Source organism: Lampetra planeri, chromosome 55, assembly GCF_965212315.1.
Source record: "Lampetra planeri chromosome 55, kcLamPlan1.2.h2, whole genome shotgun sequence".
NCBI lineage: Eukaryota > Metazoa > Chordata > Hyperoartia > Petromyzontiformes > Petromyzontidae > Lampetra > Lampetra planeri.
In genome coordinates, this window is record NC_136161.1 from 1,643,260 (window position 1) to 1,667,482 (window position 24,223).

A 24,223-nucleotide genomic window follows, 5' to 3' on the forward strand; every position below is an offset into this window, starting at 1 on the left:
TCACACAACGACTAGCTCCACCTACTATTAGACAGACACACCCACACAACGACTAGCTCCGCCTACTACTAGACAGACACACCCACACAACTAGCTCCACCTACTATTAGACAGACACCCACACAACAACTAGCTCCACCTACTACTAGACAGACACACCCACACAACGACTAGCTCCACCTACTACTAGACAGACACACCCACACAACGACTAGCTCCGCCTACTACTAGACAGACACACCCACACAACTAGCTCCACCTACTATTAGACAGACACCCACACAACAACTAGCTCCACCTACTACTAGACAGACACACCCACACAACGACTAGCTCCACCTACTATTAGACAAACACCCACACAACAACTAGCTCCACCTACTACTAGACAGACACACCCACACAACGACTAGCTCCACCTACTATTAGACAGACACACCCACACAACGACTGGCTCCACCTACTACTAGACAGACACACCCACACAACGACTAGCTCCACCTACTACTAGACAGACACACCCACACAACAACTAGCTCCACCTACTACTAGACAGACACACCCACACAACGACTAGCTCCACCTACTACTAGACAGACACACCCACACAACGACTAGCTCCACCTACTACTAGACAGACACACCCACACAACGACTAGCTCCACCTACTACTAGACAGACACACCCACACAACGACTAGCTCCACCTACTACTAGACAGACACACCCACACAACGACTAGCTCCACCTACTACTAGACAGACACACCCACACAACGACTAGCTCCACCTACTTCTAGACAGACACACCCACACAACGACTAGCTCCACCTACTACTAGACAGACACACCCACACAACAACTAGCTCCACCTACTACTAGACAGACACACCCACACAACGACTAGCTCCACCTACTACTAGACAGACACACCCACACAACGACTAGCTCCACCTACTACTAGACAGACACACCCACACAACGGCTAGCTCCACCTACTACTAGACAGACACACCCACACAACGACTAGCTCCACCTACTACTAGACAGACACACCCACACAACAACTAGCTCCACCTACTACTAGACAGACACACCCACACAACGACTAGCTCCACCTACTACTAGACAGACACACCCACACAACGACTAGCTCCACCTACTACTAGACAGACACACCCACACAACGACTAGCTCCACCTACTACTAGACAGACACACCCACATAACGACTAGCTCCGCCTACTACTAGGCACACCCACACAACAACTAGCTCCGCCTACTACTAGACAGACACACCCACACAACGAGTAGCTCCACCTACTACTAGACAGACACACCCACACAACAACTAGCTCCACCTACTACTAGACAGACACACCCACACAACAACTAGCTCCACCTACTATTAGACAGACACACCCACGCAACGACTAGCTCCACCTACTATTAGACAGACACACCCACACAACGACTAGCTCCACTTACTACTAGACAGACACACCCACACAACAACTAGCTCCACCTACTATTAGACAGACACACCCACACAACTAGCTCCACCTACTATTAGACAGACACCCACACAACAACTAGCTCCACCTACTACTAGACAGACACACCCACACAACGACTAGCTCCACCTACTACTAGACAGACACACCCACACAACGACTAGCTCCGCCTACTACTAGACAGACACACCCACACAACTAGCTCCACCTACTATTAGACAGACACCCACACAACAACTAGCTCCACCTACTACTAGACAGACACACCCACACAACGACTAGCTCCACCTACTATTAGACAAACACCCACACAACAACTAGCTCCACCTACTACTAGACAGACACACCCACACAACGACTAGCTCCACCTACTATTAGACAGACACACCCACACAACGACTGGCTCCACCTACTACTAGACAGACACACCCACACAACGACTAGCTCCACCTACTACTAGACAGACACACCCACACAACAACTAGCTCCACCTACTACTAGACAGACACACCCACACAACGACTAGCTCCACCTACTACTAGACAGACACACCCACACAACGACTAGCTCCACCTACTACTAGACAGACACACCCACACAACGACTAGCTCCACCTACTACTAGACAGACACACCCACACAACGACTAGCTCCACCTACTACTAGACAGACACACCCACACAACGACTAGCTCCACCTACTACTAGACAGACACACCCACACAACGACTAGCTCCACCTACTTCTAGACAGACACACCCACACAACGACTAGCTCCACCTACTACTAGACAGACACACCCACACAACAACTAGCTCCACCTACTACTAGACAGACACACCCACACAACGACTAGCTCCACCTACTACTAGACAGACACACCCACACAACGACTAGCTCCACCTACTACTAGACAGACACACCCACACAACGGCTAGCTCCACCTACTACTAGACAGACACACCCACACAACGACTAGCTCCACCTACTACTAGACAGACACACCCACACAACAACTAGCTCCACCTACTACTAGACAGACACACCCACACAACGACTAGCTCCACCTACTACTAGACAGACACACCCACACAACGACTAGCTCCACCTACTACTAGACAGACACACCCACACAACGACTAGCTCCACCTACTACTAGACAGACACACCCACATAACGACTAGCTCCGCCTACTACTAGGCACACCCACACAACAACTAGCTCCGCCTACTACTAGACAGACACACCCACACAACGAGTAGCTCCACCTACTACTAGACAGACACACCCACACAACAACTAGCTCCACCTACTACTAGACAGACACACCCACACAACAACTAGCTCCACCTACTATTAGACAGACACACCCACGCAACGACTAGCTCCACCTACTATTAGACAGACACACCCACACAACGACTAGCTCCACTTACTACTAGACAGACACACCCACACAACAACTAGCTCCACCTACTACTAGACAGACACACCCACACAACAACTAGCTCCGCCTACTACTAGACAGACACACCCACACCACAACTAGCTCCACCTACTACTAGACAGACACACCCATACAACGGCTAGCTCCACCTACTACTAAACAGACACACCCACACAACAACTATCTCCGCCTACTACTAGACAGACACACCCACACAACAACTAGCTCCACCTACTATTAGACAGACACACCCACACAACTACTGGCTCCACCTACTACTAGACAGACACACCCACACAACGACTAGCTCCACCTACTACTAGACAGACACACCCACACAACTTCTAGCTCCACCTACTACTAGACAGACACACCCACACAACGGCTAGCTCCACCTACTACTAGACAGACACACCCACACAACGACTAGCTCCACCTACTACTAGACAGACACACCCACACAACGACTAGCTCCACCTACGTCTAGACAGACACACCCACACAACGACTAGCTCCGCCTACTACTAGACAGACACACCCACACAACAACTAGCTCCACCTACTACTAGACAGACACACCCACACGACTAGCTCCACCTACTACTAGATAGACACACCCACACAACAACTAGCTCCACCTACTACTAGACAGACACACCCACACAACGACTAGCTCCACCTACTATTAGACAGACACACCCACACAACGACTAGCTCCACCGACTACTAGACAGACACACCCACACAACGACTAGTTCCACCTACTAATAGACAGACACACCCACACAACGACTAGCTCCGCCTACTACTAGACAGACACACCCACACAACAACTAGCTCCACCTACTACTAGACAGACACACCCACACAACGACTAGCTCCACCTACTAATAGACAGACACACCCACACAACGACTAGCTCCGCCTACTACTAGACAGACACACCCACACAACGACTAGCTCCACCTACTACTAGACAGACACACCCACACAACAACTAGCTCCACCTACTACTAGACAGACACACCCACACAACGACTAGCTCCACCTACTACTAGACAGACACACCCACACAACGACTAGCTCCACCTACTACTAAACAGACTCACCCACACAACGACTAGCTCCACCTACTACTAGACAGACACACCCACACAACAACTAGCTCCACCTACTATTAGACAGACACACCCACACAAGGACTAGCTCCACCTACTATTAGACAGACACACCCACACAACGACTAGCTCCACCTACTACTAGACAGACACACCCACACAACGACTAGCTCAGCCTACTACTAGACAGACACACCCACACAACAACTAGCCCCACCTACTACTAGACAGACACACCCACACAACGACTAGCTCCACCTACTACTAGACAGACACACCCACACAACAACTAGCTTCACCTACTACTAGACAGACACACCCACTTTAGTATTGCCACACCCAATCTTATTAATAATCGGGGTTTTCCTCTTTTTTCTGGCAACAAAACTGAAACCTTCTTACAGGGAATCAATTGTGCATTAACCACGATACATTATGACCACAAGTATTGTGGTTAATGCAGACATGATTCCTTGTCAAAAGGTTTCAGTTTCGTTGCCAGAAAAAAGGGGAAAATCCCTATTATTATATTTTGGTCCTGGCAAAGGAGGTCTAATGATGTAGACCCAATCATATTCTTTAGGTCTTTCGGTAAAGTCACGTAGATAGGTTTAAAAATAAACAAATAAACTACGTTTCGATCACAACACAAGCGACCGTGATCACGTGTTGTGATCGAAACGTCGTAGTTTTTTTGTTATTTTCTTTCAACCTATCTACGTGACTTTACCGAAAGACCCAACAAATTTGAATTCCTGCAGTCACGAAAGCTTTAAGTCAAGATTCACACCCAATCAGTTTCATACCCAGCCCACCTTGACGTAGTAGCCCCAGCCACCAGACCACAAGACCCACAGGATCGCACAAAGACGATAAACATTTCTTTATATGACCAGGTAAGCCCCACTTGAGCTACAGAACTATTTTTGAGAAGGGACCTCGCGATCACAAATGATGGCCCAGACTAAGTGGCTAATCATCATCATCAAGTGGAAATTCCTGGCAGCAGCCAAAGGAACTACTGAGTTGCGTGGGCCTTATCTGGCAAAATAAAATTTTAAAAAATAGTTTCACTGAGGCAGACACATCGTTAATATGCAGCAGTCATCTCTTTTACTGCAAAATGAAGGCACACGGTGAGTAACGTTATGACGTTCACGGTTCAAACAACAATAACAACACAAGCAAACATGGGCATGATGAAAATATAGCATAGCGTCGATAATAATAATACTGATAAACTTCTTGGTTCTTTCGGTAAAGTCACGTAGAAGGGAAACAATAAAATAATAAAAGTACAACATATTATGTTTTACTTTACCAGTGAGAATTGTATTTTATTATGTTTTATTTTTTATATTTCCCTTCTACGTGACTTTACCGAAAGAACCAAGAAGATGAATCCCTGCAGTCACGAAAGCTTTAAATCGAAATTTAATACTGATAATAGTGATCACAGTAATAGTTTCAGTCATGTGACCTTTAAGTGCGAGGTTAATACATCTCCGGGGGCAACACTTTGGCACGACAAAAGCAACGACAAGCATCTCTCTCTCTGCCACCCCGAGCAACGTGACGAGCAGACACCAGCGAATCATAATCATCCTTCTGCTGCGGGCCAGCTAAATCGGCTACTAATTTGTGCAGGCACATCGCAGGCAATTAACGTGGCGGTCTGACCAGGTCACCTACTGAAACCCGGACCCACACTTTTACCCCACCTCCACCAGAAGACCTGCCCGATCGACTGTGGAGGACAGAGGTTTGTAAAGCTATGAACTATTTTTAAAACTATAAACTTTACGATAAGTCATCAACTAAACTAAAACTTGTATTTATTTTACCATGTAAGGCCCTCTGAACTATGCAGCTCAATGGGCGACCTGGCCACAAATGATAGCTCAACCAAGTGGCTTATCACGTGGAAATGTATAGCGGCCAAATAATCTAAAACTCTAAATGTGGAGGGAAAAACCAGAGGACCCAGAAGAAAATCCAAGCGACCACGGGGAGAACATGCAAACTCCAAATATGTAGCAGGCATCAGGGTCAGGATCGCACCCACGACCTCCTGCATAGCAAGGGAGGTAGTTAACATCTCCTAGCCACCGAGGGCCACACAGTGAGGGTGGTGGGAGATTGAAGAATCTCGCACCAAGTTTTCAAATGTACAGAAGATAATACGCAGCAAGTAACAATGAGGGTGGTCGATCTCTGACAGAGATATCCCTCGATTTACAAACGTTCGGTTCACATTTCGCGTTCACGCAATCGACAAATTGAGAACACTTTGTTTTAAATCCTATATATTAAGTTCGCTTGCTTGCGTGCTTGCGCGCTTACGACCGTGCAAATCTTTCGGTCGTTTTTTAACCCACTTCCCGTGATCCAATCGAGCTGACATTTTGCACACAGACTCGTTATACGTGACAATTAATTTTCGTGAAAAAATGTTTGCAAAATTTTACACTTTTTAGGATTTTTTTTTTATATTTACCAATTGCTTAATGGTGGCAGGCAATCATCTGACCCATAGGTGGCAGCCATCTCAAGCCAGAGGACGAGAGGACTCTAGCCGCCACGCATATAAAGGATTTATAGTGAAAAACTTTGTTTTTACGGGTAAATTTTTTATCGATTGACGAAATCGAATTTCCCTACGATCACGCGCCACGAGATCGTCAAACAAGAAGCCACCCGGGGGAGCTTGCCGTCATCCATCCGCCACTGGACATCTGTGACGATGAGCTTCATAACTCTTCAGATTCCTCCTCCTCCAGTTTAAATCAAGATTGTGATCCGCGGCAGCGTCACGGTGTCCCTAAAGTGCAAAAGTGACGCATCCACATCGCCTGTCCCAGTCATTCCAACGTTTGGCGAGTTCCCTGAAGAGGTTATGCTCATACTCTTAGGTTTTTTCGGTAGTCACGTAGGTAAAAAAATAAAATTCAAATAAAAAATCACGACGTTTCGGAGGCAACACAAGCTTCCGTCTTCAGGTGGAAGTCACAGTACGATTGCTGTACCTCTTTCCTTGATACAGCAATCGTGCTGTGACTGTTCCACCTGAAGACGGAAGCTTGTGTTGCCTCCGAAACGTCGTGATTTTTTATTTAAATTTTACTAATTTTATTTTTTACCTACGTGACTTACCGAAAAAACCTAAGAGTATGAATTCTTGCAGTCACGAAAGCTTCAAATCTAGAATGAGGTTATGCTCGTTTTAAATAATTATTTTGCCGTTTTAATGCTTATGTTCTTTATTACCGATTTTGTGCTGTGAAAAGTGATATCTGTGTATTTATATTTTTAGATCTGTAGTAGAGTTGGAATGACCGTTCGAAACACATCACCACGTGTTAGTTTTACATGGATGGGAAAAGCCGTTTCCAATTGACGACATTTCGTTTTTGTGCACATTCTTTGAGGAACGAACCCTCTTCCAGTAAATCGAGGGATACACCCTTTAGGGTACTTTCAAAATGACTCTTTTCCCTCTTCATGGCATTCTCCAGACCTGTTGTGGGGGGAGGAGGGGGGGGGTCTGTGATTGTTATATCTCTGGAACCACGTTGTGTTTGCAATGTCAATCATATTTGTCTCACCTGATGACGATTGCTTGTGTTGCGATCGAAACGTCGTGATCTATGACACTGGTCAACAAAAAAAAACATGTTTTTTTTTTCTGGCCTGGACTTTTGCAGCTGTTTTAGACTCATTTCAGGGTGCTGATTCCAAATCTGATCTCAGATTTGCTCTATCACATCTCATTTTTATGCTATCGGCATACCCCATATTCATTGATTTTACCCGAAATTAACTCTGTCACTTATGATTGCTTGCAAGTTGTTGCGAGTCAGTGACTGCTTTAGTGTTAAAATATGGTGCTATATTTTTAGGATAGTGTGTTTATAATATAATTTTATGTAGATATCCACATTTATTTAATATTTTTCTTCTGCCGTTTTTATTGAAAATGCAATATTTGATATCTCATAAACCTGATGTGATAGACAAAAACAGATGCCAGATTTGGAATCAGCACCCAAAATTACATTAAAACCGTTGGAATACCTTATGCCAGAAAAAGCGTGTTGACCAGTGTTATTTTTTCTACCTGCGTGACTTTACCAAAAGAACCACAGAGTATGGAAATGTGTATCATTAACTTCTTTCGCACCGTGCATAGCCAACCGTGCTAATCGGAATGTTGCTGCCTTGGTAAATGTTATATTCGTTTTGCAGTTTCACTCTAGAAGCCAGCACAGTCCATCATCATCACCATCATCATTCCCTGTGAGGTTGAATAATTCAATTACTAACATTTGTAAGACCGCTCTTTCATAGTCTTGACCTGGTTCTCAGATTGCATATTGACATTTTCACTTCCTCGGGGAAAAAAAATAAACTGCCTCCGCCCCCTATTAAAGCTGCCAAAATCCTATCAATGAAGACTGCCGGCGTGAGGACCTTTAGCCCCCTGAGTCTTGGCCTCTCGTCACCGGCCAGATTCCTACAAATTTCACAGAAGGCTTTTTGTTTTTAGATTCTCCTTCTCATCGATGAGGCTCTCACAAATGGTCAATCCGGATCACCTTACCCATTTACTGCCCCTCCCCCCCGTACTCGTGGCAATCCCCGAAGCCTTCGTCCTGAGCTGAGGGCCCGATTTAGGCCTCAGCTAGCACAGATTCTAGGCAACTCACATGACGAGTTTTAGAGAATTGAATGGGGGTCACGAGACATCTGTACCACCCTACACAATGCTTGCGTATCTTCTTGGTTCTTTCGGTAAAGTCACGTAGAAGGGAAGTAATAAAATATTTTATTACTTCCCTTCTACGTGACTTTACCGAAAGAACCAAGAAGATGAATCCCTGCAGTCACGAAAGCTTTAAATCGAAATTTAATGCTTGCGTAGTTTCTCCTCTGCTAGGCCCCAGTTGTGTATTTCCGTGATAGGAACACACGACGCCTCGACCACCTTGCACAAAGGCTCCTTGTAAATGACGCCTATTATCACCACCCTTCTAAGGGTAGCTAAATAAAGTACGAACGTCTCTCGCTGCGGTCAACAATACTTCAACAATCATAATAATACTTTCATGGTATATGCCCCCCAGTTGCCTGGGTGAAAAGTGGGCTAAGTGTTGCCCAATCCTGGTCAGCTGGCTCAACAAACTCAATAAAGTGAATAAACGCTGACGGTAAGCAGGGCCGGATTTAGACCTAAGCTCAGTAAGCTACAGAGCAGCGTCTCACATTACAGGGGGGTGCAGGGCAGGGGGGGGGAATCTAAATACGCAAAAAATAATACGAAGTTTCAAGTTTAACATACAAGTAGAACCCCTCTTAACGACTCATCGCTTGACGACGAGCCTCCATAGAGCCCAATGTGTTCGCTTAGCGATCATCCCCCTGTTCAGCACGGGCTGTTGTAGGCACAGTAAATATGAATTAATGCAGTGATCAACCACGTTTCTTTTCATTTTGTTTATCATTTTGTTAATATCTATATTTAATATTATCATTTTGTTAATATCTATATTTAATATTGTTTATCATTTTGTTAATATCAATATTTAATAATGTTTATCATTTTGTTAATATCTATATTTAATATTGTTTATCATTTTGTTAATATCTATATTTAATATTGTGTATCATTTTGTTAATATCTATATTTAATATTGTTTATCATTTTGTTAATATCTATATTTAATATTGTTTATCATTTTGTTAATATCAATATTTAATATTGTGTATCCTTTTGTTAATATCTATATTTAATATTGTTTTATCATTTTGTTAATATCAATATTTAATATTGTTTATCATTTTGTTCATATATATAAGTATTAATATCCATTGTAGAAATATTATAAAGTTGTTTTTTTAGTCAAAGAGGGCACCACCTTTCGATGCAATCGGAACGAATTAATCCTTTAACGTGCATTTCCTATTCTCGCTTAACGACCAAACCACCTAATGACCAGTTTCGTGGAACCGATCAGCGTCGTTACGAGGGGTTCTACTGTTATATTTAAAAAACGTTGAACTTCTTTTGCACCGCACGCAGCCCACCGTGCTAATGGGAAGTGCCGGATGGGGCCCTCTACAGCTCAACACGACTTCGGGGCCCCAGCAATATCCAAGTCCCTGGCCAGCGGCAAGTGCGATTGACTCTCTCGCGCTTTCCGCTCCCAAGACTCGGCTCCTACAAATGCCTTCCTCAGTTTGTCCTCCACCTTGGCCGGTGAGCGAAGTAGTTTTGTGATGTGCAGGCATAACGCGGCTTACGCCCAGGACGGCGTTCCTGAAAGAGCACTTAAATCGAGGCGAAGAGATGGGATAGTGGATGGTAACGTGGTATAGTACCTACTGCTACTACTAGCAGGAACTACTACTAGAGATGGGATAGTGGATGGTAACGTGGTACAGTACCTACTGCTACTACTAGTAGCAGGAACTACTACTAGAGATGGGATAGTGGATGGTAACGTGGTACAGTGCCTAGGCAGAGGATACCAAATAACCCATGGTGCATCTCTACTGTACAGCCATCGGTGTGAAAAATTAAGTGTATATTAGTCATATATTAACATACATCACCTTGTCTATTATACTATATGGATTACTATTAGTTGTTTATCATATTAACAAGAAGTAGTTTACACTTGTTTGAAGGTAGTAGGCATAAATACGCTATGTGGGAGTAGGTCAGGGGTGGGGAACGTCCGGCCCGCGGGCCGTATTAGGCCCCCGAAATCATTTGGTATGGCCCTGCCAAGGCAACCGCAGGCAGGACACGAAATTCAACAAATCTCGGAGCAAACCTGGAAAAGCAGTTGCGAGTAGCAGCAACATCATCAATACCGGCTAACATCACCACACGCCTCGCCAAAGAGAAGCAGTTCCAACCATCGCATTAGGGGCGAGTTATTGAAATGTTTGACCAAATATAACGGGCTAATTTTGAAGTTGATCATTTTGCGTGGCCCGCGAATGATGTTATATAAACATCCAAATGGCCCTTGACAGAAGAAAAGTGTCCACATGAAAGAGACTGTCGCCAATCCGTCACGCCGATCACTTGGGCCGCCATTTGGCGCCTGAATGTTCGCGGTGCGGCGTAACAATAATTACAATTCACCCTGAAACAATCGTAAACAACGGAGTGTTTCGATGGTAAAGTTCGCAAGTCTCTAAGACGTGACTGCGAGGCACGCACAACGTGAACCGGGATTGGGTATCATCAGCAAGTTGAGTATGTCAGAGCGAAAGAACGCAGCAGCGGGAGGGAGTAATTCGGGATGCTACTGCCGTCCATAAATGACGTCACGCGATTTTGGACGAATTTTTACCACCCCCCCCCCCCCTTCGTCACACGGCGTCGCAAAAAGTCAGACCCCCCCCCCCCTCAAATATGACGTCACAAAGCTCTGCCCCCCCCCTAAAAAAAATATATAAAACGTGCTTCAAATCGCTGTAAACTATTGTGATTGTAGTGCGTATTTAACGTGGCGCTGCACTCTGACGTTGTAGGAGAAAACATTTATTAAAACGTCTATTTAATTAAGTAGAACGTGTTGTCTATATTTATTTAAAGTTGCGCATTTTGATGTGACGTCACATTTCTCAAACCCCCCCCCATCCTCACAAATGTCTGACAACCCCCCCCACCCCCCAAGGTGCGTGACGTCATTTATGGACGGCCCCTTAATTTTAAAAAAATCCGCGGTTCTGATGGCTGGCACTCAGGCTCAGGCAAAACAAGATGTGTGCAAGGCTCGTGTGGTGGTGGTGGTCACAGACTGCAGGATTCAGGGTTCTGCGCGTCAAACGAGCCTCGGCACGACACTCGACCAGAACGCTGTTCGATCACCAAGTGCACAACCTCGTCGGGTTCTGAAATGTTCAAATCAGCGCTCGACGCTACATGCAGCGTCGCATCGACAAGGCTCGATTATTGCAACTCGCTACTCTACGGGACGTCTGGCAAACGCATGACCAGGCTGCGGCGCGGATGACAATTCTTTGGCACGTGTCGTGACGGCGACTGCAAGGCCCGACCGCTGTTGGCCTCCTGCCGCCTAACGAATACATCGCGAGGTCGTGCCCGTTACACGCTAAGCGCTCGCTACGCGCTCGCTACTAAGGAACCATTGATACCTTGCTAATCTCGTCGGCGCGGCACACGAGGGGGTGGGTGGCCAGCTCCACGCCCGCTCGTCTTCGGTCTCCCTAGTGGTGACTGAGGGGAGGAACAGGCACAGTGCTCTGCCACAAATTAATCACAATACCCTGTTGATCTCGAGGAGCACAGACCATCACGCTAACCATCTAAAGCTAACCATCTAACGCTAACCATCTAACAAAGACGGTCACCGCATCGCGCGCTTTTAGACGCGCCTCTGTGGCCGTCTGGAACGCTCTCTTCCTTCTGCAATTTTTCGAAGCGATTTGTGTAAAGTTTTTTTGTCCTTCACCCCAAACCTCCGTACGGTGCGAAACAAGTTCATCATACACACAAACATGCTCACGAAACCTTGCCTGCCTTACACAATGGCGCTGTGTAAATGACCACTAAGCTTCTTATTTCCTAAGATATGTTAAATAAACTCGAGGCGTGTTTTGTTTTTTCTGCACGACGGTCTGACGTCTGCTGCGTATTTGGAGGTCTTTCCCTCCACGTTTAGAATGGACATCACGCATTTAGATCAGATTTCTTGGCTGCTAGAAATTTCCACAAGATAAGCCATTTCGCTGGGCTATCATCTGTGGCCAGGTCGTTTGGTTTTAGTTGATTTAGAGATATTTTCTTACCTTTCCTAGACGTTTCACTCCTATCGTGGACATCTGCGATAAAGCAGCTTCATAGCTCATCGGATTTCTCCACGGTAAAATAAAGATGCCGATCCTGTGCTTGCTGCAAACCCTTACAAAAGTAGAATATGCATTATCACCACCCCTTCTCCAAGGGGTCGATAAAAAAGTACTAACTTGTGTACACACTGTCAACAACACTTCATTACTAATAACACTCTCGTGATACATGCTGGTGGGTACAGGTAATGGAAGGCTGCAATTGCCCGCTGCCACTGCTGCTAGCGGCGGCAGGGCCTCCACTAGACTAGCGATACAGCCAACCATCGGCTACTAACCTGCTAAGGTTATGTGACAACGCCGTCACGGTTTCACCAGCTCCACTGAACCCCACTATAAACTTGGCCTACTCTTTCACGCTGGCCAGACACAGCTTTGAAGAGGCTCAGCTACCCACGAGTCAACCCACGCGGCCTGTAACGGACTGTCTGGGGCTGCTGGCACTGTGGCACACGACGGGGCGGGCGGCCAGCACCAGGGAAGGCCGCCTTTGTCTCCCTCGTGGCGACGTAAACTTCACACAGCACCAGGTACTCATTTGAGGCTGCGTCCACCTAGGGGAGGCCCGGGACCGGTTCAGATAATCGCCGGTGTTGGTGGTGGCCGTGAGCGTGATGGAACTCAGGTCTCTACCGGCTTCGTAGCGCAGCGCTAACCGCCACCCCAAAGACAAAGATCCCCCGTGCAGCCTGTAACAGACTGTGGGGCAAGTGCTGTTAGCAGCGAGTAGCCGCACCTGTGAAGGTCGGCACGGCACACGAGGGGGTGGGTGGTCAACACCACGCCCGGTCGCCTTTGTCTCCCCAGTGGCGATGTTTACTACACACCGCTACACCAGGTACGCATTTGAGGCCGAGTCGACCTAGGGGAGGCCCAGGACCGTCTCTGGGTCTCTCTGTAGTGAGTCTATGGATTTCTGTGTGGAGAATCTGTGGGTCTCTGTGTGGTGAGTCTTTGGATCTCTGTATCATGAGTCTATAGGTCTCTGTGTGACGAGTCTGTGGGTGTCTGTGTGATGAGTCCGTGGGTCTCTGTGTGAGTCTGTGGGTCTCTGTGTGATGAGTTTATGGGTCTCTGTGTGATGAGTTTATGGGTCTCTGTGTGAGTCTGTGGGTCTCTGTGTGAGTCTGTGGGTCTCTGTGTGATGAGTTTATGGTCTCTGTGTGACGAGTTTATGGGTCTCTGTGTGAGCCTGTGGGTCTGTGTGATGAGTTTATGGGTCTCTGTAATCCACATGTTCCTCTCTCTGCCCCTCAGTGTAATCTTCATCAACATGTCTCTCTACTGCTGCATAGAGATCAGTGATGAGGATGGTTGATGACGATGTCTGTACCCTCTGTGTGTTCTCTAAAACCCATGTTCCCATTTCTGTCTTTCAGTGTAATTCCAAGCATCTCAAAGCTTATTTGAGCACTTATCAGGCAGTGTCTGTGTGTGTCTGTCTGTGTGTCTGTCTGTGTGTGTCTGTGTCTCTAAAAACTGTGACTAGGTATCCACAGGTGGACACGGGGACACAGGCAGACAGGGAGACACGGGGACAGTCTCCTGCCTCCGTCTGTGTCCGTGATTCTTCCGAGTCCGGGACATGATTTGCTCGAGACGCTGAGACACGGGGAGAAGGGAGACACGGGGAGGAGGGAGACACGGGGAGGAGGGAGACACGGGGAGGGGGAGGGAGACACGGGGAGGAGGGGGGAGACACGGGGAGGAGGAAGAGGGAGACACGAGGAGGGGGGAGACACGGGGAGGAGGGGGGAGACACGGGGAGGAGGGGGGAGACACGGGGAGGAGGGAGACACGGGAAGGGGGGAGACACGGGGAGGAGGGAGACACGGGGAGGAGGGGGGAGACACGGGGAGGAGGGGGGAGACACGGGGAGGAGGGGGGAGACACGGGGAGGAGGGAGACACGGGGAGGGGGGAGACACGGGGAGGAGGGAGACACGGGGAGGAGGGAGACACGGGGCGGAGGGGGGAGACACGGGGAGGAGGGAGACACGGGGAGGAGGGGGGAGACACGGGGAGGAGGGGGGAGACACGGGGAGGAGGGAGACACGGGGAGGGGGGAGACACGGGGAGGAGGGAGACACGGGGAGGAGGGAGACACGGGGAGGAGGGGGGAGACACGGGGAGGAGGGGGGAGACACGGGGAGGAGGGAGACACGGGGAGGAGGGAGACACGGGGAGGAGGGGGGAGACACGGGGAGGAGGGGGGAGACACGGGGAGGAGGGAGACACGGGGAGGGGGGAGACACGGGGAGGGGGGAGACACGGGGAGGAGGGAGACACGGGGAGGAGGGAGACACGGGGAGGAGGGAGACACGGGGAGGAGGGGGGAGACACGAGGAGGAGGGAGACACGGGGAGGAGGGAGACACGGGGAGGAGGGAGACACGGGGAGGAGAGAGACACGAGGAGGAGGGAGACACGAGGAGGGAGACACGAGGAGGAGGGAGACACGGGGAGGGGGGAGACACGGGGAGGAGGAAGACACAGACACATATTAGTGTCACTCAGCTCTCTAGACCTTCCAGAACATCATTAGAATTAAAATGTGTGAACATTGCACTGCGTACACATGCATCCCCACGTCCACGTGTGTGTCCCCGTGTCTGTGTGTCTGTGTCCCCGTGTCTGTGTCCCCGTGTTTGTGTGTCTCCGTGTCCCCGTGTTTGTGTGTCTCCGTGTCCCCGTGTCTGTGTATCCCCGTGTCTCCGTGTCTCCGTGTCCCCGTGTCTCCGTGTCCCCGTGTCTGTGTATCCCCGTGTCTCTCTGTCTCCGTGTCCCCGTGTCTGTGTCCCCGTGTCTCTCCGTGTCCCTGTGTTGTCCCCGTGTCCCCGTGTCTGTGTCCCCATGTCCCCGTGTCTGTGTCCCCGTGTTCCCGTGTCTGTGTGTCCCCGTGTCCCTGTGTCTGTGTCCCCATGTCCCCGTGTCTCCGCGTTGTCCCCGTGTCCTACTACCTGCTTCCTCTCTTTCCTCTCCTGCTCATCTCTTTGTGCCGCTTTCAAGATGGCTGCTCTCCCCGTCTCCACGGCAACCGTCTTGTCCATCTCCATGGCAACCGAATTCTTCGTCTCCAAGGATACCGATGACTCCATCTCCAGAGCAACCGGCTTCGCCGTCTCCATGGCAACCACCTCTCCATTCTCACCCACAAACCCTTCGCCTGTTTCCATGTCAGCCTGTGAAATGCTCGGGATGCTGTTCTGATCGCTGTCGCTAAGGCAGTTGCTAGGGCTGTTGCTAGGGCTGTTGCTAGGGCTGTTGCTAGGGCTGATGGCTATGGGCTTGCTGTTGCCATCACAGCTGTCAGTCTGACTGTCGCCGATGCGGCTGTTCATGTGGTTATTGTTATTGGTGTTGCTGTGGCTATTGTTGCCATGGCTCTTGTTGCCGTGGCTGCTGTTGCCGTGGCTCTTGTTGCCGTGGCTGCTGTTGCCATGGCTCTTGTTGCCGTGGCTGCTGTTGCCGTGGCTGTCGTTGCCGTGGCTCTTGTTGCCGTGGCTGCTGTGGCCGTGGCTGTCGTTGCCGTGGCTGTCGTTGCCATGGCTGCTGTTGTCATGGCTCTTGTTGCCGTGGCTGCTGTTGTCATGGCTCTTGTTGCCGTGGCTGCTGTTGTCATGGCTGTCGTTGCCGTGGCTGCTGTTGCCGTGGCTGTCGTTGCCGTGGCTGTAAGCCTCACCGCTGCTGCTTCTTTGGCTGTCGGTGAGGCTGCTGTTGGGCAGATTCTCCTGAATTTGGCCGCCTGTCTGACCGACGGTCTGGCTGTTGCTGCTGCTGCTGGTGCAACCGTCGCCATGGCGGTGATCCGTCTGACCATCGGGCTGGCCGTGAGTGAGGCTGTTCATCCGGCTGTCGTCTCGGCTGTCACTGTGGCTCTCCCCAGTTTCACCCTTTGTCTGACTGTTGCTTTGGCTGTCGCCGTTCGGGCTGTTGGCCTCGCAGTTTGCCTGCATGTCGCAATGATTGTTAGTCCACCTGTCAGCTGGGTGACTGCTCTGACTGTCTGTCTGCGTGTCAGCTGGGTGACTACTCTGACTGTCTGTCTGCCTGTCAGCTGGGTGACTGCTCTGACTGTCTGTCTGCGTGTCAGCTGGGTGACTAGTCTGACTGTCTGCCTGCCTGTCAGCTGGGTGACTGCTCTGACTGTCTGTCTGCGTGTCAGCTGGGTGACTACTCTGACTGTCTGTCTGCCTGTCAGCTGGGTGACTGCTCTGACTGTCTGTCTGCGTGTCAGCTGGGTGACTAGTCTGACTGTCTGCCTGTGTGTCAGCTGGGTGACTGCTCTGACTGTCTGCCTGTGTGTCAGCTGGGTGACTAGTCTGACTGTCTGTCTGCCTGTCAGCTGGGTGACTGCTCTGACTGTCTGCCTGTGTGTCAGCTGGGTGACTAGTCTGACTGTCTGTCTGCCTGTCAGCTGGGTGACTACTCTGACTGTCTGCCTGTGTGTCAGCTGGGTGACTAGTCTGACTGTCTGCCTGTGTGTCAGCTGGGTGACTAGTCTGACTGTCTGCCTGCATGTCAGGCCGGCTGTCTGCCTGCCTGTCAGACTGACCGTCAATCTGCCTGTTGGCATCGCCATCAGCCCGCCCGGCAGTCCGACCGTTGCTACGGGCAACGCTGCCGGCCTTGGCCCGCGCCTTTGTTTGCCTGTTGTCGGCAGTCTGACCAGTGTTGTTGTCACGGCTATTGCTACGGCCTCTGCTGGTCTGGCTGTTCCCTTGGCTACCAGGCCGCCTGTTGGTCTCGCCATTGCCAGGCGTCTTTTTTGGCTGTTGCTGTCGACTGTTTCTACGAGTTGTTGCGGTTGTTGTGGTTGTTGCGGTGGTGGTGGTGGTGGCTCTCGTGTGACTGTTCTTGTCAAGGGCTCGGTTGTCGCTCCTGGTGGTGGCTGTAGTGGCGGTGGCGGTGGTGGTTCGGTTGTTGCCACTGGTGGTAGCCGTGGAAGTTGTGGCCGACGCGGCTGTTGTCTGGCTGTCTGTTGGAACCTGGTTGTTGTTGTTGCTGACGGTGCTGGTGGTTGAAGTGGGACTGTTGTTGCTGGTGGTAGCCGTGGTTGTTGTTGCCATCTGACTGTTGCCGTCTGTCATTGTATTGCTGCTGCTGCTGCTGGTGGTGGTGGTGGCTGCGGTTGTTGTTGTTGTTGTCGTCTGACTGTCCTCGCCTGCAGTTTGGCTGTCGCTAGCGGTGGTAGCTGCAGGGCCGTTGCTATCGGCATCCCCGCTGCTTGCGGTTGCCGTGCGACTGTTCTTCTCTGCGTTGTTGCTAGGGGTGCTGGCGCCTGTTGTGGGGGTGGCTGTAGAGGTGTGGTCGGTGGCTCCGTTGCCAACGGTGACGGCGGGTGGCGGTGGTTGTTGTGCTGCTGCTGTTACTTTTGCAGCTCTTGCTACTCTGGCTGTTGCTGCGGTCCCGGCTGTTGTTGTTGCTGTTTTGGCTGTTGCCCGGCGGGCTGTACAGAACCTTGGAGACCTGAGCCGCGAGTGTTGCCGTGGGCGACGCCACCGCTTGAATCAGAAGCACGGGGTTGCCGTGGCGAGCGGGGGAGTTGCCACGGCGACCGGGGGAGTTGCCACGGCAACCGGGGGCCCGGTCCAGGCTCCGGCTGCGGAGAAACGGGGAGTGGGGGGGGGGCACTGGGGAACGGGGGCAGACTGAGAGACACGGGGGGAGGGGGGGGGACACGGGGGGGGGGGGAGACACGGGGGAGGGGGGGACACGGGGTGGAGGGGGGACGACACGGGGGGGGGGGAGACACAGGGGGGGGGGGACACGGGGTGGAGGGGGGGGGAAACACGGGGGGGGGAGACGCGGGGTGGAGGGGGGGGAGACACGGGGTGGAGGGGGGGGAGACACGGGGGGGGGGAGGGGGGAGACACGGGGGGGGAGACACGGGGTGGAGGGGGAGGGAGACACGGGGGGGGGGGAGACACGGGGGGGGAGACACGGGGGAGGGGGGAGACACGGGGGGGGGGGGACACGGGGTGGAAGGGGGGGAGACACGGGGTGGAAGGGGGGGAGACACGGGGAGGGGAGACACGGGGTGGAGGGGGGGGAGACACGGGGGGGAGAGACACGGGGTGGAGGGGGGGGGGAGACACGGGGGGGGGGGAGACACGGGGTGGAGGGGGGGGAGACGGGGGGGGGAGACACGGGGTGGAGGGGGGGGAGACACGGGGTGGAGGGGGGGGAGACACGGGGGGGGGGGGAGACACGGGGGAGGGGGGAGACACGGGGGAGGGAGACACGGGGTGGAGGGGGGGGAGACACGGGGGGGGGGGGGGAGACACGGGGGAGGGGGAGACACGGGGGGGGAGACACAGGATAGGGGGGGGGAGACACGGGGTGGAGGGGGGGGGGAGACACGGGGGGGGAGACACGGGGTGGAGGGGGGGAGGTAACATTGTTAGTCATTGTCATCATCACTGTTATCGTCACTGTCATCATCGTCACCACTCATCATCACCGACACGATCTGTGTTGTGGTTGTGCACGGCAGCTGCTGCTGTTGTAAGTTGGTGCAGCAGAAGTCAAGGTTGTTGCTGTACATAGTTGTTGTATTTGGTTGTAGTTGTTGTTGTAGCACCAGTGATGTTTGCTGTCAATGTTCTAAGTTGTAATCCAATGCTAAGATCACCCTACCGTACTCATTTGAGGCTGAGGTTGTTGGGGTTGTGGTTGTTGGGGTTGTGGTGGTGGTGGTTGTGGTGGTGGTTGTGGTGGCCTCAAGGTGCATATTGGGGCTGTCCATAAATGACGTCACACACCTGGGGGGTAAATGTGACGTCACATCAAAATGCACATCTTTAAATACATATAAATAATAGAATTCTTAAAACACTAATTTTTATTAATTTTTATTATTAACTATTTGATTATTTCAATTTACTAAGGTCACCTTTTATTTATTCCATGAAGGAGCATTTTGCTTCTCCATGGGAGAATGATTGTTATTAAACATTTTTATTTTCATGATTCTACCAGGGCTTTTCATTCTGTGGAATGAATAAAAATTGTTATAATTGTACTCTCCATTGTGCTTCGTTCTACTACGAAGTTTCAAGTATTTTTTTCTAGTTATAATTACATTTAATATTTCACAATTATAAGAGAATTTCAATATGATATTCTGAACATCTGCAGTTTTAGTTCGACGTTGAATATTTTCAAGTAAATTTTATGCTAAATTTCAGCTTTCCAACACCCTTTGTAATAAATGTTTTCTCCTACAACATCAGAGTGCAGCGCCACATTAAATACGCACTACAATGACAACAGTTTAAAGCGATTTGAAGCATTTTTTATATTTAAAATGGAATTATGGTTTGGGGGGGGGGGGCAGAGCTTTGTGACGAGGGGGGGGAGGGGGGGTCAAAAATCGGCCAAAATCTCGTGACGTCATTTATGGACGGTCCCATAGCCTGGCACAAGCGTCGTGGTGACGTCACCGCCACTTAGTGGCGATTGGCGATTGTTGTCGTTGTTGTGGTGGTGGTTGTTGTGGTGGTGGTTGTGGTGGCTGTTGTGGTGGTTGTGGTGGTGGTTGTTGTGGTTGTGGTGGTTGTGGTGGTGGTGGTTGTGGTGGTTGTTGTGGTTGTGGTGGTTGTTGTGGTGGTTGTTGTGGTGGTTGTGATTGTGGTGGTTGTTGTGGTTGTGATTGTGGTGGTTGTGATTGTGGTGGTTGTGATTGTGGTGGTGGTTGCTGTAGTTGTTGTGGTGGGTGTGATTGTGGTGGTTGTGATTGTGGTAGTTGTGATTGTGGTGGCTGTGGTGGTGGTTGTGATTGTGGTGGCGGCAGTTGTTGGTGTTGTTGTCTTGGTGGATGTTGTCGTAGTGGCTGTTGTTGTGGTAGTTGTTGTCGTGGTGGATGTTGTCATGTGGGATGTCGTAGTGGTGGTTGCTGTGGTTGGTGTGGTGGTTTCTGTGGTTGTGGTGGTTGTTATTGTTGTGGTGGTTGTTGTGGTAGTTGTTGTCATGGTGGTTGTTGTCATGGTTGTTGTCGTGGTTGTTGTTGTTGCTACTGCTGCTACCGGGCGAGGGAGCTCGGTGACTCTTGCCCATGGAGGCGATGGTTGGGGTCAGGAGTCGTCCCAGCCCCTCCCGCACCCCGGCGCAGGCACTTCCCGCCAGCTCCCTGGACACCCGCATCGGGGTCCTCGCGGGCGCCTTTCTCGCAACCTCCCTGGACACCCGCGCAGAGTTTTCGTTCAGGCACTTCCCGGCGACCTCCCCGAACACCTGCGTGGGGTCCACGAAGGGGTCCTTCGAGAGGTCCTTCGAAAGCACCGGTGCCTGATTCTCTCCGGACACCTGTGTCGGGTCCTTCGAGACCTGTGCCTGATTTTCTGTCGACGCTCCTGCCGAGTTGTTTGAGGATCCTTGGGAGGTTTCTTCATTTTTCACTTCATTTTTGACTTCGCTACCATCCGCAGACACCTGTGCCTGATTTTCTTCGCATGCCACCTCTGGGTCCTTCACCGAGGGGTCCTCGGCCGAGACCACGTCGGACACCTCTGCCTGATTGCTTCCGGACGCGCCATTTATTATTTTCTTCGAGGGACCTTTCTTTAAATTCTCCTTGGACGCCCGCGCCTGCTGCCGTGCGAGATTGCCGCTTGACGACGCCCGCTGTGGGTCCTTGCAAGGGTCCTTGCGAGACGGAAGGCGTCCGAGGGAGGCGCTCCTCTGAGTGCCTGATTTTAGGAAACACAAAATATAGAAAATTAATCTTGATTTGATGTATTCTTGGTTCTTTCGGTAAAGTCAGCAGACTCGGCCCACTTAGTCGATCACAGCAGAGCCACAGCCAATCAATGTCAATCAAACTCCGCCCCGCTGTTGTAAAAATATGGCAACTACTGTACTGGCGGTTAAATTTCGATTTAAAGCTTTCGTGACTGCAGGGATTCATCTTCTTGGTTCTTTCGGTAAAGTCACGTAAAATGGAAGTAATAAAATAATAATAATAAAACATAATAAAATAATTCTCACGACGTTTCGGCCACAACGCAAGCAGCCGTCCTCAGGTGAAGAACAGAGCTGTATTTTTATTATTTTATTATTTCCATTCTACGTGACTTTACCGAAAGAACCAAGAAGATGAACTACTGTACTATAGAGGCAATCACGTAAATTTTGGATTAACCGAAGCAACGTAAATGTTCGGTTTAAGCACCGCGTGTGTGACCTGTAAGTAAACCTTTCCAAGAATAACACGACATAATAACTGTATTTTAGATTATCAATTTGGGGTGAAAGGGAAAATCCACGAGTTAATAATTCATTTCCATTTAAAGCTTTCATGACTGCAGGGATTCATATTCTTCGATCTTTCAGTCAAGTCACATAGAAGGGAAATAATAAAATAATGAAAATAAAATATAATAAAATAAAATTCTCACGACGTTTCGGCCACAATGCAAGCAGCCGTCCTCAGGTGGAGAACAGGTCTGTCGGAAAGACAGCGTCCTAATGAACACCGCCAAGCTTGGCAGCGTATTACGCTGAACACTAAGCTTGGCAGCAGTGTTCATTAGGACGCTGTCTTTCCGACAGCTCTGTTCTTCACCTGAGGACGGCTGCTTGCGTTGTGGCCGAAACGTCGTGAGAATTTTATTATGTTTTATTTTTATTATTTCCCTTCTACGTGACTTTACCGAAAGATCCACGATTATTAATTAACGTCAAAATCTCAGGTGCCGCGGTTAATCCGCAAATCGGATGAAGACGCACGCGGATAATGGAGAGTCTACTGTGTAGCGCCATTGACGCAAGGCCTCACACTGCGCTTTGCAACACAACCCCAGTCACAATAAAACCCCTGAACGTTAAAACTAAGAGGAGGATAAAGCAACCCCCCTACAACAGACGGGGGGACATGCGACAGAAAACAAACGTGGTTCTCGGACGAGCCCCCAAAAAGCTCCACTGGTACGGAGCGTCCCGAACGGACCGAGGCGGAGACAATTGACAGGGACGAGGCGGCCCCTGGCTACCGAACGCTCCGTCGCCCATTCAACGCGGAAGATTTTGTTCGTCGGTAACTCTCTCGGATTCGGTGGATCGAGTTTACCGGACAGGGGGCATCACGCGGTTTCAGGCAGATCCCCGAGATAAAAAATGGAGCCACTTGAACCCTCACAGCAACCGTTTAGCGCTCGCTCCAGGAGTGGAGAAAGCAAAGACGAAGAAAGATCCCCCGGATAGCCTCAACAGACTGTTAGGGCAAGTGCTGTCAGTGAGCAGCAGCACCACGCCCAGCCGCCTTTGTCTCCCCGGCGGTGATGTTGACACAACGCACCAGGTACTCATTTGAGGCCGAGTCGACCTAGGGGAGGCCCAAGACCGGTTCAGATAATCGTCACTGGGTGTTGGCCGTGAGTGGGAATCGAACTCGGGTTGCTGCACCACCGCTCCCCCAGCAACCGTTTAGCCCCCCCCCAACTATCCCTCCCCCCACCTACCCCTCCCCCCACCTACCCCCCCCCCCCCACCTTCCCCTCCCCCACCCTCCCACCTACCTCTCCCCCCCCCTACCTACCCCCCCACCTACCCCCTCCCCCACCTACCCCTCTCCCCCACCGACCCCCCTCAACTACCCCTCCCCCCACCTACCCCTCCCCCCACCTACCCCCCCCCCCCACCTTCCCCTCCCCCACCCTCCCACCTACCTCTCCCCCCCCCTACCTACCCCCCCACCTACCCCCTCCCCCACCTACCCCTCTCCCCCACCGACCCCCCCAAACTACCCCTCCCCCCCTACTCACCTACCCTTCCCCCCCTACCTACCCCCCCACCTACCCCTCCTCCACCTACCATCTCCCACCCACAAACGGGGGTCTAAATTCAAACTGCTCGTCGTGGCGAATTCTCATGGGTGGAAAAGAACGCTCGGTGCATAGCAAAAATTAAACGGGCACCTCGTGAGGGCAGCGCCGCGGACGCCTCGGAGAGCAGCGGGGTCCTCGATCGCTCGCGGCCCACGGAGTAGCTCCTGGGTGCTGGGACCGCCGAGGAAGAAGAAGCAGGCACACGCAGCGCGCCGTCAAAGTCGCTCGCTCACTCGCTCACGAAAGTTTAAAACGCGGCAACAAGTTTAACTTTGCGAGAGAGAAAAAGGACACTCAGAGGTGCGTCAAAAAAATGTAATCAAATATGGGAGGAGAGGGATTTGGGAGAGAGACACCCAGTCCGCTTCGGTGGGTGTCACTGTGTGTGTGTGTGTGTGCGTCACTGTATGTCACTATTTAACTCCATCAGAAAAGTGAC

General features: G+C 50.7%; 2 protein-coding genes across 2 annotated transcripts in view; both read right to left on the reverse strand.

Annotated features, from left to right (window-relative positions):
* Positions 1-13,962: 13,962 nt before the first annotated feature.
* Positions 13,963-18,048, reverse strand: LOC144735575 (uncharacterized). The gene is made up of 2 exons (XM_078618008.1): positions 15,919-18,048; positions 13,963-14,562 (listed from the first exon to the last, which is right to left on the reverse strand). Exons 1-2 carry the CDS (start codon positions 18,046-18,048, stop codon positions 14,446-14,448), a joined length of 2,247 nt encoding a protein of 748 aa, XP_078474134.1. The 3' UTR covers positions 13,963-14,445.
* LOC144735576 (uncharacterized) overlaps positions 17,946-24,223 on the reverse strand; it is a 33,696-nt gene continuing 27,418 nt past the window's right edge. Inside the window, exons 6-8 of the mRNA XM_078618009.1 lie at positions 23,875-23,955; positions 20,986-21,648; positions 17,946-18,609 (exon numbers count right to left, since the gene is read on the reverse strand). Coding sequence (XP_078474135.1) covers positions 18,224-18,609; positions 20,986-21,648; positions 23,875-23,955 — 1,130 coding nt within the window. The 3' untranslated portion in view covers positions 17,946-18,223. The remainder of the gene's footprint in view (positions 18,610-20,985; positions 21,649-23,874; positions 23,956-24,223) is intronic.

What these genes read in the sequence shown, in the direction of transcription:
- LOC144735575 (XM_078618008.1), bottom strand. Translation starts at nt 18,048, where the DNA reads ATGACAGACGGCAACAGTCAGATGGCAACAACAACCACGGCTACCACC. An exon ending in AGAGGAAAGAGAGGAAGCAG is followed by an intron (nt 14,563 to 15,918) that starts GTAGTAGGACAC and finishes CCCGTGTCTCAG; the next exon opens with CGTCTCGAGCAAATCATGTC.